Source organism: Schistocerca cancellata, chromosome 3, assembly GCF_023864275.1.
Source record: "Schistocerca cancellata isolate TAMUIC-IGC-003103 chromosome 3, iqSchCanc2.1, whole genome shotgun sequence".
NCBI lineage: Eukaryota > Metazoa > Arthropoda > Insecta > Orthoptera > Acrididae > Schistocerca > Schistocerca cancellata.
The window spans coordinates 482,478,690-482,496,947 of NC_064628.1; the positions used below are offsets into that span (position 1 = coordinate 482,478,690).

General features: G+C 39.9%; 1 protein-coding gene across 1 annotated transcript in view; it reads left to right on the plus strand.

Annotated features, from left to right (window-relative positions):
* The window catches only part of LOC126175254 (pentatricopeptide repeat-containing protein 1, mitochondrial), a 78,251-nt gene that overhangs the window by 10,488 nt on the left and 49,505 nt on the right, over positions 1-18,258 (plus strand). Inside the window, exon 5 of the mRNA XM_049921896.1 lies at positions 8,843-9,004. Within this exon, the coding sequence (XP_049777853.1) occupies positions 8,843-9,004 (162 nt within the window). The remainder of the gene's footprint in view (positions 1-8,842; positions 9,005-18,258) is intronic.

Below are 18,258 nucleotides of genomic sequence, written 5' to 3' on the forward strand. Positions count from 1 at the left end.
TTCAATAATGACATTATTCTGTTCTTTGGCCGGTTATCCTGTCTCTTTTTCCCTTACATTGCATATAGTCTTAAGCCTGTTGTCAGAATTACTGATTTGTGACATAATGTGCATGTTCTTTGATTTTTAATTACTTTTCTTAGTAATTTTGAGTAGTTTTTGTGTTGCACAAATATTGCAGTATCTCTACTTTTTCATGCCAACAGATCTATTCCCATTTCCTTTCACAAAATTCTTTAGTACCATTAGTGATCCACGCCTCCTTTTCTTTTTACATTGCTGTTCAATATCTTATCTGACTAGTCCATGTGCAAAGCTATTTTCAAATAGGGATTTGAATTTATTATGGAACAGATTACATTTTGTGTCAGTATTTGGTTTTTTATAAATTTCATCCCAGATCATCTCTTGGAAACTAGTCTTAAAAACATTTGTTCTGAAGTCATTAATTACTGTAACTGATTTCCACAGAGGAGTATTATTCTGTAAGCCACTACCTCATTTATCCTAAACAACTGTGCATCAAGATCAGACAGAGCTTTTTTTACAGGGTATAAAATTATTTTCTTGCTCTGAGCATCGAAGAAAACATTATCAATTAGGGTCCTATTGTCTCTGTCCCTCCATGTTGGAAAGTCGGTCTCTCAGATTAAATTGTAGGATACAAAAATGGTTTCCGGATCATTTTTTGCATCAGACTCCTTCAGATAATCTACATTGAAATCACCACAGTCTATTAACTACATGCTGATGTCTGATGAATGTTATATTAAGGAATACAAATTCCTCATAAACAGTTCAAAATTTACCAATGGAGATCATTATACAGTTACAATTAAAAGCAAAATATTTTAGTACTAATTCACAAGCACACATTTCTATGTGTTGATCACATCAAAATCTATGTCTCACTGTTTGAACTTGTGTTCTGTCTTAAAATATGTAACAGCTCCTCCTTTTCCCATATTACTTCAACATAAGTAAGGTAGTAAGCTATACTACTATATAAAGACAACATGTAGTTTAATATTGTTACCAAAAATTTTGAAAATTTGTTGACCAATTTACGTCATATTTTTACACAATACTCTAATAAATGTTCAGATGGAGATGTGCTACATATTTTAAATATGTATAGTGTATAAATATTTATAATCTATGTAAAAGAGAAAAATTGTTGGCAGAAATCAAAAAGTTCCTGACCAATTTATTTCAAATTTCTACACAATTACTAAATGTTCAGTCAGGCATAAATACATATTATGTATAAATATATATGTAATATATAAATAGGAAACATTGTTAGCAAAAATCTCTAAAATTTCTTTTCCGATTTACTTCAAATTTTGATACAATACTCATAAAGTTTGGACGACCATAGATTATATATTTTTTTAAACATTTGTAAGATGTAATAGGCAAACATTGTTAGCAAAAATCTCAAAAAGTTCCTGGTTAATTTACTTCAGTTTGCTCCAAAATACTCTAATAAACATTGAGACAGACGTAGGGAAATAATTTTTTAAACATCAATGGACAGGTTTTCTGTTAAAACCGACTCCAAGAAAAAGGGCTGTGTTGTGCAAATATGCACACCTATTTCTTTTCCGCGCAGTTAGTTTTAACTATGATATTGGGGTATTTAAACCACCATTACACAAATAGTTTCTCCTAGATATATTCATTCTCCTTATACATAATTTTAAACAAAATGTATGTACATAACAATGTGCTGTTCATTTTATTCCTAGCAGTCAGTTTTAACAGAAAAGTTGTATTTATGGCTTACAACTATGGAATGTTACTCATCCAAAACTTCGTAATCCTACATGTTCACAAATTAAAACAATTAAAACCATGCAAAATACTATCATTGAAGCTACCCCCTTCAGAGATGCAACAATTGGTGAAATCCCTCTCATAATTTGTATACCAGTGATTCCAACCTATTTAACCATTCATTTTAAATGACTTCAGTTCCCATTCAAGGTTTCTTTTGCAACACCAGTAAACAAGGCTCAAAGTCATAGTGGGGAAGAGGAGATGGACAGAGAGAGGAGAGGAAATTAACATAGAGAGGGGGAAGGAGGGGATAGGCAGAGAGAGTGGGAGAAGGAGATGGACAGACAGGGGGAGGAACAGAATGACAGAGGGAGATGGAGGTGATTGACAGAGAAAGGGGGAAGAGGAGGAGATTGCCAAAGAGAGGGTAAAGAGGAGATGGACAGAGAGAGGAGGGGAGATGGAGATCAGGGCATACATCCAGTTCCCATACATATTTAGCAATTGCAAAGCATTTTCAGGTTTGCTAGTCTTTTATGTTTAACTTCTCTAATCCAGTGGTTATGTGGTGATTAGATAGGCACAGAATGTCTACCTTTTCATAGCTGTAAATTTCCTAAACAGACAAGAAGCTCTTCTACTGGATTACTCATTCCTCCAAAATTGTGATGAAATAGTCTAACTTTACTTTTCTGTGCATTCTTAAGCATTTTGTGAAGCTCTTCTTTTAATTTAACCTCTTATGTGCATATCACTGTCCCATGACTTTTGTCACCTCATTGTGTGTCCTGTCTGGTTCCATGGCCTTTCCTGTACAGGATACCACCAGTTGTTCTCGAGTTCATTATCATACTACCGTCATATATAGTTAAAATATGGCTTCCCAGCCATTGACCTTCTTTTGCAAATGCACACGCTATGCTGGTAGATTAATCTGCCACGAGTAATGAGTATGATGGGCAAACATCTATTAGGCGCACTACGAATGTAGTGGTGTGGACATGTTGGGAATGTGGGTCTCACGGGGAGTATGCAAGGGATAAGTCCCTACAGGCGCACTATCCTCTGTGCCCTCGGTGGCTCAGATGGATAGAGCATCTGCCATGTAAGCAGGAGATCCCGGGTTCAAGTCACAGTCGGGGCACACATTTTCAACATGTCCGCAATGAAGTATATCAACGGTAACTGTTCTTTCAGGAACAGATACTACTGTCATATATCATTATCATTTATTTATATATCTGTCATTTTTGTTTGTGTGGGGCAGTCAGAATAGGAACAGTTTTATGCTCTTCAGTGAATTGATTTAGGAAGATCAGATTTATTGCTTCACCCTTCATTTTAACATTATCCATTTCAGCACAGTTTGATCAAAATCCATCTTCGCAAATGGCTTCAGACCTTTGATTTTAAATAGAAACAAAAGTTATAGCATCTTTTGACAACACAAAAGGTAAGACCTGCATTTCAAATCCATTATTTACTTTTCATACAGTGGTCCTTACATAATTTTGATGTAGTGAATCTTTTATTTGTCACCAAGATTTTGGCTTTGTTTTAATGCACTACCAAGCCTCTTTAGCTGTGTGGTAACTGTTATGTTCCCACAAGAGAACACACCATGATGACTGACACAACAAACTTCATTAAATCTAGAAAATAACTTACAATAATGGGCACACTAGCCACATAGTGGCTCAGAATAATAGTCTGATAACACATATCCAGAAGTAAACATGTAATTGAGTTAGAGCTGACTGGGCCCATCTCTAAAAGCTGTTGGTCAGCTGTTAGAGTGTGCAGACTAGAGACTGCTCATACATCCACAACTGACGGCCTCTGATGGTTGTCGAACTTCTAGCTGTATCAGCCAACTTCTGTGGCACGTCTTACGATTGCGCACCGTATCTCAGTTTTGGATCTATAGGTATGGATGGAGCATTGCTGATCCCTGGGACGAGTGTGGACAGCCCCAATGGGTAGACAGTGTCAATAACCGTGGAGGCTCCAGAGGTGAGAGGAGCAAGCAACCACTGGTCACTGATGGCCTGGGGATGCAGGCAAAAGTGGCCAGTATGAGGAGAGCTGTGACAGCCCTGCCATCCCCCACCCCCGTTGGAACAATAGATGGCAGGTCCAGCAACAGGCAGTCAATGGAAATGTCCAGCGGCAGTGTGAAGGTGGAGGCAGCACCACTCTCAGACACGGCTTCTGTGACATCGAACCAGCAAGGGGTATACAGTCTAGCTGGAGCATAACCGGAGATGCTGCTGGAGACTGCAAAGGTGTAGGCTCTTTGGGCAGAGGCAGTGCCACAGGTGGAAGAGGAGACTGGAAGCCTCAGGGGTAGGCAGGTTGCCCAGTGATCAGAGTATTGAGAAAGGTTGTTTTGCGGACGAGACAGGATGGTGGGTGCTCACCCGGACACGGAGCTGATTTCAATAGTGCCATACTTCCCAGTCCCCTGTCCGTAGGGTGTAGATGCAGCAGACTTTCTGGTGCACAGTGACTTCCATTATCCAGCAGGGGTGCTGATCAAAACCATGTGCCCAAACTGTCATCCCTTGTATAAAACCTAGTATGCCAGAATGTGATGACAGGCAAGAACCAGGATGGAGAAGATGGAGCAGCACCCATAGGGAAACTCAGCTGGGCTGCAAGAACCAGTAGGAGTGTCAACAAGGCTGTCAGAAACAAAAATTTAATGCCTCTTCGGTGGGGAAGTCTTGCAGATATTTATTTCATTTGGGCCTTAAAGGTGTTAACAATCGGCTCAACCTCCCTGTTAAATTGCGAGTGAAATGGAGGGGACTGGACAAGATGCATGCCTGACCAACACAGAAGTCACAAGACCCCTGATAAAGGAGCTGGGGTCCATTGTCAGAAATGAGGATAATAGGAAGACCTTCAACCGCAAAAAAAAAAAAAAAAAAAAAAAAAAATGGAAAGAACATGAATATTCACCTGAGTAATGGTCGAGGGGCACTGGGCCACATATGGAAAATGAGAAAATGGTTCAAATGGCTCTGAGCACTATGAGTCATAACTGCTGAGGTCATCAGTCTCCTAGAACTTAGAACTATTTAAACCTAACTAACCTAAGGACATCACACACATCCATGCCCGAGGCAAGATTCGAACCTGCAACCGTAGCGGTTCTCGCGGTTCCAGACTGTAGCGCCTCGAACTGCTCGGCCACTGTGGCTGGCATGAGAAAATGCTTCAATGACAATCAGCCAGAGCACATTCAGAAACGGGCCAACAAAATCAACACTGATGCGTTCCAGGGCTGTGTTGTTGGAGGCCATCGAGAGAATAATGACCTTGGAGCTGCCTGTTAACTAACACACGGAACAGACAGTAACCAAGTGTTCCAGTTCTCGGTCAATGCTGGGCCAGTAAATACATCTGTGAGCCAAGACTTTGGTGTGGGAAACACCCCAGTGCTCCCCCCCATGTATCAGTTGTAAAAACCTCCCACTGCAGACTCCAAGGAACGATCACCCGGGGAGCTGCGTCATCTGTGAAGATGTGAAGGACCCCATCTAAGTCCGAAAGAGAATGGCACAAGACAAAGTAGCTGTGAAACAGTCTGTGTAAGCGGGCGACAAAAAGAACAACCATGTTGGACAAAGCAGACTACCTACCTGATGCTGGGGCCAGCTACTGTTGCCTTGGCAACTCGGGTAGTAGTGATCATAAAACTGTGTACCGCTTGGTGGGAGGAGACATCCAACTGAAAACACACAAGCTCCTCCTGGCCAAATTCGGGATCCAAGCTAAAGGGCAGACAGGTTAAGGTGTCCGTGTTGCCATGGCGCCCTGTGGGGCGGAAATAAATGCCACAATTATATTTGGAGAGGAACAAAACCCCCAACTGCAACCTATGGTCTGCATTATCAGGGATGCAGACAGATGGAATAAATAATGAAATTAAGGGCTTATGATTTGTAATTAGTTCAAATTTGATGCCATACAAGAAAACATGAAATTTGCTGACCGCATACACAATTGCCAGCACCTCCTTCTTGACATGAGAATACTGAAGCTGCACTGTACTGAGAGTTTTGGATGCAAATGCCAGTGGTTGCACTGAGCTGTCTGCATTCCTATGGGCAAGGACCACCCCCTCACTGTGCTGCAAGGCATATGTAGGCAAAACCAATGGTTTGTGAGGATCAAAGATAGCAAGACACAGTGCTGTGACTGGAGGCATTCCTTCAGCATAGTGAAGGCCTGGTCACACACTGGAGACCAAACAAAAGGAACACCTTTGTGTAGAAGGAGATGCAGTGAGTGTGTGATGGTGGACACCCTAAGAATGAACCAGTGGTAATAGGCAATTTTACATAAAAAAAGCTTGCAGTTCACGCAGTGAAAAGCGATTTGGCCCTGACAAGAATCTCCTTGGGTGCAACGCCCTGCCTCGAGATGACATGTCACAGATACTCAAGAGATGGTTGGATAAACGTGGACTTCTGTAGACTGCAATGCAGACCCATGGCCCGGAGTGTTTGAAAGAGAGCCCAGTCGGTTGCTCCTAGTATGTCCTGTAACAACAGTGTCATCCATTAAGTTGAAACTGTGCAGAATATTGGCTGTGGCCTGTTCCAGATAGCATTGAAAAATTGCAGGGCACTTGCCACCCCAAACATCATCTGTTGGTATTGATAAAGGCCAAATGGCACATTACTGACCATGATACACTTGGACTCATCATTCAGGGGTAACAAGTAAATGCTTCAGAAAGATTAAGTTTGGAGAAAAATTGACCCCCTGCTTAAGCATGTGAACAGTTTGTCAGGATGTGGCAGTGGGTACATATCAAACATGGACTGTGAATTCGTGACAGTCTTTAAAATCACTGTGAGGCACAATTTCCCTGAGGATTTCTTAACAATGACAAGGAATGTGAGCCATGAAGTCTGTGACTGAAAGGCCAAATGTCTGAAAGGCATCAAACCTGAAAAAGTGTACTGAACTGTCATTATGGATGGCAGTAATGGTAATAGTCAAGTCACTGATTTATAGGCGACTTACACTGTAAATTGGCCAAGCAAGAGGATTTGCTATTTAGTGTATACTGTGAGGTGCCTGTTTACCGGAAACAGCTCTGGAGAGCCAAGGTGTGAACATGTTTGTGCATTAAGTGGAGAAACTGCCATGCCAGTGTAAACTTGCAGGCACAGCCACTGCAATAGATCCAAAACCTCCACAAAAATCTTGTTGGAATCATAATTGGGAACTGGCCCTGATGACAACACTTCCTGAGTATCCATATCCATGGTCTCTGATGCTGCATTCTGTGCCATTGAGTGGCAGCCTGCCACACTATGGCCTTTTGTCCAACACTTAAGACAGGTGGCCCAACGCTGGGGACACTCTGATCTGTCATGTTTTAGGTAACACGATGATGCACTGTGTGGCAACAGAGAGTTGTGGCTGGAATGTCATATATGCGCTACACAGGAGTGCTGGACTGGCCAGCTTGAACTACCCAATGTCATCCTTTCTGGACACAGAGGACACAGCTGGGCCACCTTGTACTGACATGACAGCACACCAAGCTACCAGCTGCTGAGCAGCAGCTTGTGTGAACTCACACGACTGGGCACATGACAAAATCTCATCAAGAGAGTGCCTATAGCTGGACTTCCTTATCCGGGGTGGCGTAGATGATAACATTCTGAACCATGACGTCCACATATGACTCTTTTGACTTGTCTGTGGCAAAATAGCACTTGTGACAAAGACTAGATGTTTATTAAGTCTAGAAAACAACTTATTATTATGGGTACAATAGCCAAGGAGTGGCTCATAATAACAGTCTGATAACACATATCCTGAGGGAAAGATATGACTGTGTTAGAGCTGGCTGGACCCATCTCTAAAAGCTATCAGCCAGCTGATAGAGTGTGTTGATGAGAGACTGCACATGTGTCCACAAGTGCCAGCCTTAGATATTTGTTGAACTTTCTAGCTGCACCTGCCAACTTTTGTGGTGTGCCTTATGACTGTGCACCCAGATCTCAGGTGTGGATTGATGCAGTAACTTCCGAATATTGTCACTGAACTAAGTTGGGTCCTTCCCGTTCCTTACTGTTTTCATAGCACAATCTTATCTAGGCCGTGGCTTATTATATGTTCCTGTTGTTGCTACAGATCCTGCACACTTCTCCTGCCTCAAACTGAATACTTGCTGTTGGGTGCTCAGATAATTTATAATTATTTCCTTTTCATCCATGCTCAGAAGACAATTCCAAGCTCTAAAAGCTTCGAATGTCACAGTGACAGTGAGTATATGTCAACACAGTCAGAATGGAATGATGCCTAACTGTCCAAGAACATTCAACAGGATCCAGGGCCAAGACATGGCAGCCAGTTCTGTCAAAATCTTTCAAACAGTAGGTTACTGTTTTTCCATGGCAGGGAAAAACATTGCAGCCTACACATCAAGAGTAGCATATCAGTTGCTGGCTGGTGACAGCCAAGTCCTGTGTTTGATCCTGACCAGCCAGCATTTATAATTTAACAGTCATGTATTGTGGGAGGATCTAAGGTATTACCAGCATTTTTCTATGATTCGAAAAAATTTCTCATGTGCAAATGTCAAATTCTTTGTTGAGAAGGCAGTTCAGTTTCAGCTGTGCCTCATGTTGCGTCTGTGTAATAAAATTGCTTTCATTATCAGCTGTTGGCTTCTACTGAAAACTGTGTTTATATATTCCATTCACATTCCTGGTACCTACATCACACTTTGTTGTCACTGTCACTGTCACTGGCATGGTTTCTGACTGAGCCATGTGGAATACCTTTTAAAAACAGATGTCTGTATATATACTTGCAGCTTACAGTTGCTTAGTAATCTTATTTGATCCATATTTATCTGATCCACATTTAAAACAATTTAAGTTTAGTCCTCAGTAACAGTTATGACCTTTTTTTCCAAAAAGTTGTTTCTTGTTAATGTAAAGCTGCCAGTATATGTGTGGTACATAATAATCAATGTTTGCCACGAAAAATAAGTGTAGGTAATTATGTGTGTTAAAATATTCTTCAGGTTTGGAGGAGACTCTTGCATATGAAGGTAAAGCCCAATGTTGAAAGCTACAATCTGATGTTGCGTGCAGCGCGAGATTGCAGCTTGGGGAACAAAGATTCAGTTCAAAAATTACTAGAAGATATTACACAAGAAGAAAGATTAAACTCATTTGCTCCAAAGGTAACATCTTCATTTTATTATTACAGTACCATAATTTTCGGAACACTGCTCTGTACTCTTTATGAATTTTTGATGTTATTGCCATTGTCAGTCTCTCATTTTAGTGGTACTGTTGGCTTTTGTATCTTATATATGCAAATCAAGTGTAGAAAAAAAGACAATATACGTGTTCTTGTGCTAATAAAAGGGTAATGGATTCAGGTAGTTATGAACCTATCAGATATTCCCTCAGAGGGTGCAAATAACAATGTTTGGATTAAGGGTACACTTATGTGTTGCCATTCACAGTCAAATAACAAAATAATTAGCTAAGGATAAGTTCAAAAACCTTTTACAAATATGTTGATGTTGTTGTGGTCTTCAGTCCTGAGATTGGTTCGATGCAGCTCTCCATGCTAATCCATCCTGTGCAAGCTCCTTCATCTCCCAGTACCTACTGCAACCTACATCCTTCTGAATCTGCTTAGTGTATTCATCTCTTGGTCTCCCTCTACGATTTTTACCCTCCACACTGCCCTCCAATACTAAATTTGTGATCCCTTGATGCCTCAGGACATGTCCTACCAACCGATCCCTTCTTCTAGTCAAGTTGTGCCACAAACTTCTCTTCTCCCCAATCCTATTTAATACCTCCTCATTAGTTACATGATCTACCCATCTAATCTTCAACATTCTTCTGTAGCACCACATTTCAAAAGCTTCTATTCTTTTCTTGTCCAAACTATTTATTGTCCATGTTTCACTTCCATACAATGCTACACTCCACACAAATACTTTCAGAAACGAATTCCTGACACTTAAATCTATACTCGATGTTAACAAATTTCTCTTCTTCAGAAACGCTTTCCTTGCCATTGCCAGTCTACATTTTATATCCTCTCTACTTCGACCATCATCAGTTATTTTGCTCCCCAAATAGCAAAACTTCTTTACTACTTTAAGTGTCTCAATTCCTAATCTAATACCCTTCAGCATCACGCGACTTAATTCAACTACATTCCATTATCCTCATTTTGCTTTTGTTGATGTTCATCTTATACCCTCCTTTCAAGACACTGTCCATTCTGTTCAACTGCTCTTCCAAGTCCTTTGCTATCTCTGACAGAATTACAATGTCATCGGCGAACCTCAAAGTTTTTATTTCTTCTCCCTGGATTTTAATACCTACTCCAAATTTTTCTTTTGTTTCCTTTACTGCTTGCTCAATATACAGATTGAATAACGTCGGGGATAGGCTACAACCCTGTCTCACTCCCTTCCCAACCACTGCTTCCCTTTCATGCCCCTCGACTCTTATAACTGCCATCTGGTTTCTGTACAAATTGTAAATAGCCTTTCGCTCCCTGTATTTTACCCCTGCCACCCTTAGAATTTGAAAGAGAGTATTCCAGTCAACATTGTCAAAAGCTTTCTCTAAGTCTACAAATGCTAGAATCGTAGGTTTGCCTTTCCTTAATCTTTCTTCTAAGATAAGTCGTAGGGTCAGTATTGCCTCACGTGTTCCAACATTTCTACAGAATCCAAACTGATCTTCCCCGAGGTCGGCTTCTACCAGTTTTTCCATTCGTCTGTAAATAATTCGTGTTAGTATTTTGCAGCTGTGACTTGTTAAACTGATAGTTCGGTAATTTTCACATCTGTTAACACCTGCTTTCTTTGGGATTGGAATTATTATATTCTTCTTGAAGTATGAGGGTATTTTGCCTGTCTCATACATCTTGCACACCAGATGGTAGAGTTTTGTCAGGACTGCTCTCCCAAGGCCGTCAATAGTTCTAATGGAATGTTGTCTACTCCCGGGGCCTTGTTTCGACTCAGGTCTTTCAGTGCTCTGTCAAACTCTTCACGCAGTATCGTATCTCCCATTTCATCTTCAACCACATCCTCTTCCATTTCCATAATATTGTCCTCAAGTACATCGCCCTTGTATAGACCCTCTATATATTCCTTCCACCTTTCTGCTTTCCCCTCTTTGCTTAGAACTGGGTTTCCATCTGAGCTCTTGATATTCATACAAGTGGCTCTCTTTTCTCCAAAGGTCTCTTTAATTTTCCTGTAGGCTGTATCTATCTTACCCCTAGTGAGATAAGCCTCTACATCCTTACATTTGTCCTCTAGCCCTGTCTGCTTAGCCATTTTGCACTTCCTGTCGATCTCATTTTTGAGACGTTTGTATTCCTTTTTGCCGGCTTCATTTACTGCATTTTTATATTTTCTCCTTTCATCAATTAAATTCAATATTTCTTCTGTTACCCAAGTATTTCTTCTAGCCCTCGTCTTTTTAAATATGTAAAGAGCCAAAAATTTTTTTAAAAATTCATTGTTGTGGAAATACTACCTAAGAGTGTTATTCCGATCAATACTGATGAAGCCCAACAAGCAGCAAAATTATTGAGAACAAAGAGCTTCATATAGTCAGCTTCCATAAGAATGTTGTTTGATTGTTAGATACACCGATGAGCCAAAACACCCGTTTACTGAGTGAGGCAGTGCAGCAGTTAGCACACTGGACTGACATTCAGGAGGACAATGTTTCAAACCCGCGTCCAGCCATCCTGATGTAGGTTTTCCATGATTTCCTTAAATTGCTTCAGGCAAGGCAAATGCCGGGATGGTTCCTTAGAAAGATCACAGCTGCCTTCCTTCCCCATCCTTCCCTAAACCGATGGGTCTAATGACCTCGCTGTATGGGCCGCTTCGCCAATCAACCAACCAACCAACCACCTGTTTAATAGCATGTTGTTCCACTTTCCAAACACAGTACAACAGAAGTTTTGCTTGGCATGGATCCTACAAGTCCTTGACAGGAGTCCAGAACTATGTGGCACAGGTCAAGCAATTCCCACAAATAGTGGTTTACAGGCACGTGGCTGGCACCCGATTTGTGTTCCATTGGGTACAGATCAGGCACATTTGCTGGCCAAGACATCAATGAGAGTTCACTATAATGCACCTCAAACCTCTGTAGCACGATTCTGACCTTCCAACATGGACAGTTATCCTTCTGGAAGACGTCATCACCATATGGGGAGACTTCAAGCATGAAGTGACGCAGGTGACCCGCAATAATGTTAGTGTAGTTTACTGCTATCTTGATGCCTTTGATCACCACCACAGATCCCACGGAAGCCCAACTCAATGTACCCCACAGCATAATTTGCCCTCACCGACCTGCATAAGTGTCACGGTGCAAGTTTTGTTCAGCCATATCCTGGATGACAGCGTGTAAGGTCCCAATCATCAACCTGATGTAACAAGAAATGTGATTGTTCGACAGGCGACACATTTGTATTGGTCCACGGTGAAAACTCAATGATGCTGTGCCCACTACAATCATAACTAACGATGCCGTTGCGTCAACATTTGAACACCTAGAAGTTGTGTGATGTGCAGCTCCATGTTCAACAATGGCCTTTGAACGGAGTGCTCTGAAACACTTGTGCCTGCATCAGCACTGTACTCTGTCATCAGATCTGCCACAGATCATTGCCTATACTGGATTACACAGTGGGGACTCCTCCGGTCTGTATGTTCTGTGATGAAACATAGTCATCCAATACTATACGGCCTACTCATTATTTCACTATCCTTCAACCACTTTCCATATGTCCTCTCAACAGTAGTATGCCGACAGGCTACCACCTACACCATTTCAGAGATTCTCGTTTCCAGCTGCAGCACCACAACAATGTGCCCTTTGTCAAAACCGATTATATCAGTGGTTTCCGCATTTGTGGCCTATATCTTCACTATGATGATTACCCATTCGTCTCTCTTCCACTTGCATTCTTTTCTAATGGTGTCACATGCCTGCAACACACAGTCAACCTCATGGTGGGCAGGGATCATGATGTTTTAGCTCGTCAGCGTACTTTCACAACATTAATATAGATGTGAATGAGATGCTGAAAAAATGGTCAGTTGTGGGTGTCATAGAAGCTCCAAAATATCTGCAAAAACTAAACGGTATACTGGAGGAAACAGTATTATTCATTTTAACATTACACATCTGTACGACCAGCTGCAGAAAGGCAGGATATGTGTCTCGTAAGCTTAAACCATGTACACCTATTCCAGTTAAATTTTTCAAATTCGAAGGGTTTGATCATACTACTTTTGCATGTATGTAGTTCTATAGCAGAAGTGGATAATTAGCACTTGAAACTAAATTCCTGTGTATATCTGTACTAAAATACATTTATTTGCAAGGTTTTATCACTCTTGTGTGGAGAAGGAAGTATGCCAAGAACTCAAAAAATCTCAAAGGAATCAAGAAAATCCATTCTTGTGAAGCAAAAGAAATGTTCAAGGCTGTGCATCCTCCAAATTCTGCTATCTCCCTTCCCACAACCCTGAAGAAACCCCATTCTCCTTCTTTAGGGTATCTGTCTTACGGTAAATGTTCAGTCAGTTCATTCATCTGTCCTGTGCATTCTTGTTAATCTATTGGTAGCTTCATCCATTTTTAAAGTAATCAAGCTCTCCTTCTTCTTCCTCTCCCTCTCTTCTCTGCAATCTTTCGTTAGATAACTCTTCATTGCAGGTAATTTTGTTCCAGTATATGTCTCTACCAACATGTTTTTCATATTCTTATCATTTCCAATTTTCTGTGCTCTCCTGTTCTTGTAAGTGTTTCTTCATTTGTCACTTTGTCAGCCTGTTTCATGTTAAGCGTTCATGTCAAAAATAATTTTTCGAAGTTACCCATGCATTTTTGCTCTTTCTTTATAGACTGTCCATGATTTTCTGCCAAAGAATACTTTACACCAGATAAATCATTTTGCAAATCTTTTTTGTAGTTCTGTCAGAACTCTTTCTGCTGTCAACAAAACTGTCACATTTTCAGAGTTCTTTTTTGCGTAGGTATTTTACTCCTTCTCCACACAGCTTCCATTTTGTGTCACCAAACTGCCCAAATACTTAAAAGATGTTATTTTGTTTCAAGGTCATTTCTTACCTTTTTTTTTTTTTTTTTAAAAAAAAAAAAAAGAAATATTCATATTTGCTGATCTCATTGTTTTGATCTTTTCTACATTTATCCACATTCCATACTCTTTTCTTATTTTTACAAATCACTCCATCATAAATTGTAGTTATTCCTCAGATTTAGCCAGCACTGTTGAATATAGAACTAATGTTGCTGCATAAGTAGAGACCCCCAAGGCTGACACAAATACCTATGGCTATAAATGCACCTGTAAATGTTGCCATCGCCAGCCCCCAAAGTGATGGTGGATGCAGTCGATTTTCAGTGAAATATAGTTATGGCATTGCAATAATGTAGCACGAAGGCATCCTGTTTTACAATGACAGTACTTTGTACAAGTAGAGAGAAAGCAACTGCAAAGAACAAGAGGATTGCGAAAGTAGCCACCACAAAACCATAAGATTTCAGAGTACTCTCATTGCACAACAGTGAAAACAACTTTGCAGATGTAGGTATTCTGACAGTCACTATCCCTTGTAACCCAGAGTTGATTCATTAATTTTGAAGTAAGTTTAAATTTGGGTGGCTGGTCACAAATTCACAGCACTTGGCACAATGGGTTAGTGACACACTGCAGAGAGAGATAGCAACAGCAGAATTTAAATCAATAGTTTTCATAGTACTCATCTGTTACTGTTTTCTTCACAGTTGTTGAAAGTTGTAGGCTCATAGTCCATCTCCACACTAGATTCTGAAATGCAACTTTATATTCTTATGTAGAGGATGCTTGGCTTCATTTTCTTAAATATGGGTAATATGAACACAGGTGGAATTTCTGTTCTTGAATAAATATATTTTTAGTCATTTCACTTCATAGTACAAACTAACATCAACCACCATGCTACACAATTCGTATTCCATATTCACAATCCGGACCGTACTGAACTAGAACAAAGATTTACCTATAACAACATTTAGCAAGAAAACACTATCAGATATCGATCTATTCATATAAAATCATCTTTGAAATGTGTATTACAAAAATAGAGTACAAATAATTGTTTATCATTGCTTATATTTTAAAGAAGTCCTTAATTATTGTAGTAATTACATTAAGTGTTTTTATATGTTGGCATTTATACAGTTTTTATAGCCATAAGGTAGTGGATTTCTGGGTTTTGAGTCTTCAACTTGGGAATCTGTCATTTCATACGATCCAAGATCGGTTAGTATATTTACCTCATCGTAACCAGTTTTATTACAATATACAGAATGAAGCAATGAATGGAAATTTGTACCATATCTGAGATATGAACCTGGGTCTCCTGCTCACTAGACAATTGTACTAACCACTACGCAACCCTGGTGCAGTGGCTTTGCACAACTGCACAGACCATCCTAGCATGCCTCCCTCCTCACTCCAAACACTTCAGATCCAAACTTTCGAGATGCTGGTGCCTATACAGATGAATGAAAGAGCCCTCTTACTATCCCCTAAAAAGTCTGTTGCTTCTGAACAAGGCTAAGAGATTGGGCAAAGACAAACTTCATCCAGAAATTGCTCTCTTCATACAGCTGAACATGAATGGTTTCAGATTTCACTTTGAAGAGAAAAATGGCTTTCTTTTCTTTTTTTTTTTTTCTTTTTTTTTTTTTTCCTCCATAGACCTTCCTTTTAAGTTAGCCATTCCCACATATACTGCTAAAGTTGCTACCAATCTTCATTTTGGTTGACCACTTCCTCAACTAGCTGCAAGTTCCAGCTAGAGCACACTCAAAAATAAATGGCCAAACGAGGTCTGTAGCAAAGCAGTCTGGGCTCTGTACAATCTGCTGTTGACAGTGTCCAATACTGGATGGACCTCATCATAGGTATGATCCACCGTGCTGTCAATATGTTTGCCACAAGTCCTTGCAGCAACATAATACACAGTCAAAGACAGGAGGGTGACACTGCATAGGATCAATCCCAGACCTCTGCAAGACTACCAAGAACCTTTTTGATTAGTGAAGACAAATGCTCAGCAAAAAATTAAGATAAATAGAAAAACGTCATGTGTCAAGAGTTCTGCTTTGGTCCCAATTGTGTGGGAGACAATCAGGAGGGTATCTGGAAGGTAGGATACAATTTCAGTATCTGCCACACTGTGGAGCATTATTCATATATTATGACTCATGACTGCACAAACAATGGCAGAGTAATCAATATTTTTATATTATAAAGGTAAATGCACAATGTGTATGCTGCTAAAACTCATAAATAAGTCCTGGTATGATCATGGTGTGATAGCCCTCTATTCCCCATCCGTGAATAAGGCGCTCATTTTTATTTGAAAGGCATACATTTGAAGATATAAAGGCCAGGAAGTTTCGTCCTCTAGAAATTTCTAGAACATCCCACAACACTATAAAGTATTTGAGAACATTTGAGAACATTCCACAACATTCTAGAATGTTCCACAATGATCCGGGATGTTCTGGAATGTTTGTGAATAGTCTGAAACATTTGGGAAGAATGTTCAGGAACATTGGAGATCATTGTGGAACATTCCAGAACACTCTGAAATGTTCTGGAATATTGTGGGCTCATTTGAAGCCTTTTTTGGTATGTTCTGGAATTCGCTGCTGGTGGGTCTACCCATTGGTAGGGACATATAAAGCAAGGCCCATTGTGGGTTCAAACGTCAGTTTCTTATCAGTGACAAAGGAAGGCACTGAAAAAGTAGTGCAGAGAGTGAATAAAAACAAACAGTGAAGTGTGAGTAGTCAGAGTGATACAGTGACTGAATATAAATTGAAAATAAAGTGTGTAAAGTGTTCTTAGTGTATTTGTTAATAAAAAGTAAATGTGATTTATATTTTAGACATTGCCCACATGTAAAAGAGGAGCAGATTTTGCCAGTTCTGAAGCAAAACAGTGAAAACAAAATGAACAGCAAAAAAATAAAACAGATGAAGAGTGCAAAGCACATTTTTATTCCCAACAAACTGGAATGAGCATCATGAGAAGCAGAGAAACCAAAGAACAACAAAATGAAGGGATTGGAGTATCGAGAATTGTGACACAATCTCATAGTAAAAGACTGCGAACTCAGGCCAGCCATGAAAATATCACCCTACAAGAAGTGCAGACAAGGACATGTGAACAGTACAACCTAACAAATGTAGCATTTCACTATGTCTCGATGAAAGAATGTAACAAACACAAACATGTCGTAATTGGGGAAATGGGTGACATCTGCCAATTTTTCAATGCAAGAAAGTTCAGTATAGAAACACCAGGATTCTGTTGCACGAATGGAAAAATTCGATTACCACCACTGGAAGCACCTCCACAAGAATTTTTACATTACATGACTGGGGAAACTCCATAATCAAAACACTTCCTTCAGAATATAAAAGCGTACATACCCGCTTTCGAATGAATTCTCACAGGGTCACTTAGATCATAACTAACAGAGAGGAAATCTTTTTTTTTTTTCTTTTTTTTCATTCAAAGACAAATCTAAAATCTATCCCAACATGGGATCATTACTACCACTACCCAATGAAGACAATAAATTTCTGTAAGTATATTTCATCGAAATGAAGAAACAAAAATTGATTCACGGTGCACAAATATCAGTGGATTGAGATGAGAAGCAGTCAAAGATGTACAGAGGATCTTACATGAATATAACCAACTGATTCACATATTCAAGACAGCTCTAAACTGAATGATTTCTGATTACTATAAAGCTATAATATGAGCTGACAAAAGAGCACATGGAGAACACGAACGTTGATTTAATGCACCTCAGGTATAGAAAGTCGCCATCAAATTTTATGGACAGTGAAAACACAAGCCATGACATAATTGTACAACAAAGAAGAGGACCTCAACACATTGCAGAGACACACCATTCACATGATACCCTCCAGTATCCATTAATATTTCTGCATAGAGAGGATGGATATCATTTTAATGTGAAATGAATCCAGCCTAAAACAGATGTAGAAACAAACAAAAAAGTCACTTTCAGGGAGTTCTATGCTTACCGCTTAATTATCAGAGACTTTGAAACATGCAATCACATTCTCAACACTCGCCGTTTATTCCAACCATTCTTGGTAGATATGTATGCAAAAATAGAAGTGGAATGCATGCTTTACATAAGACTGAATCAGAAGAAAATATGCATGGAAGAATACGTCCACCTTTGAGACACAATTGTAAATGACAGAAACAGAGATGACATTGGAATAATGTTAACCTTACCCTCATCGTACACAGGAAGTCCGGAACACATGCACGAAACACTCAAGATGCCATGACCCACATAAGAAA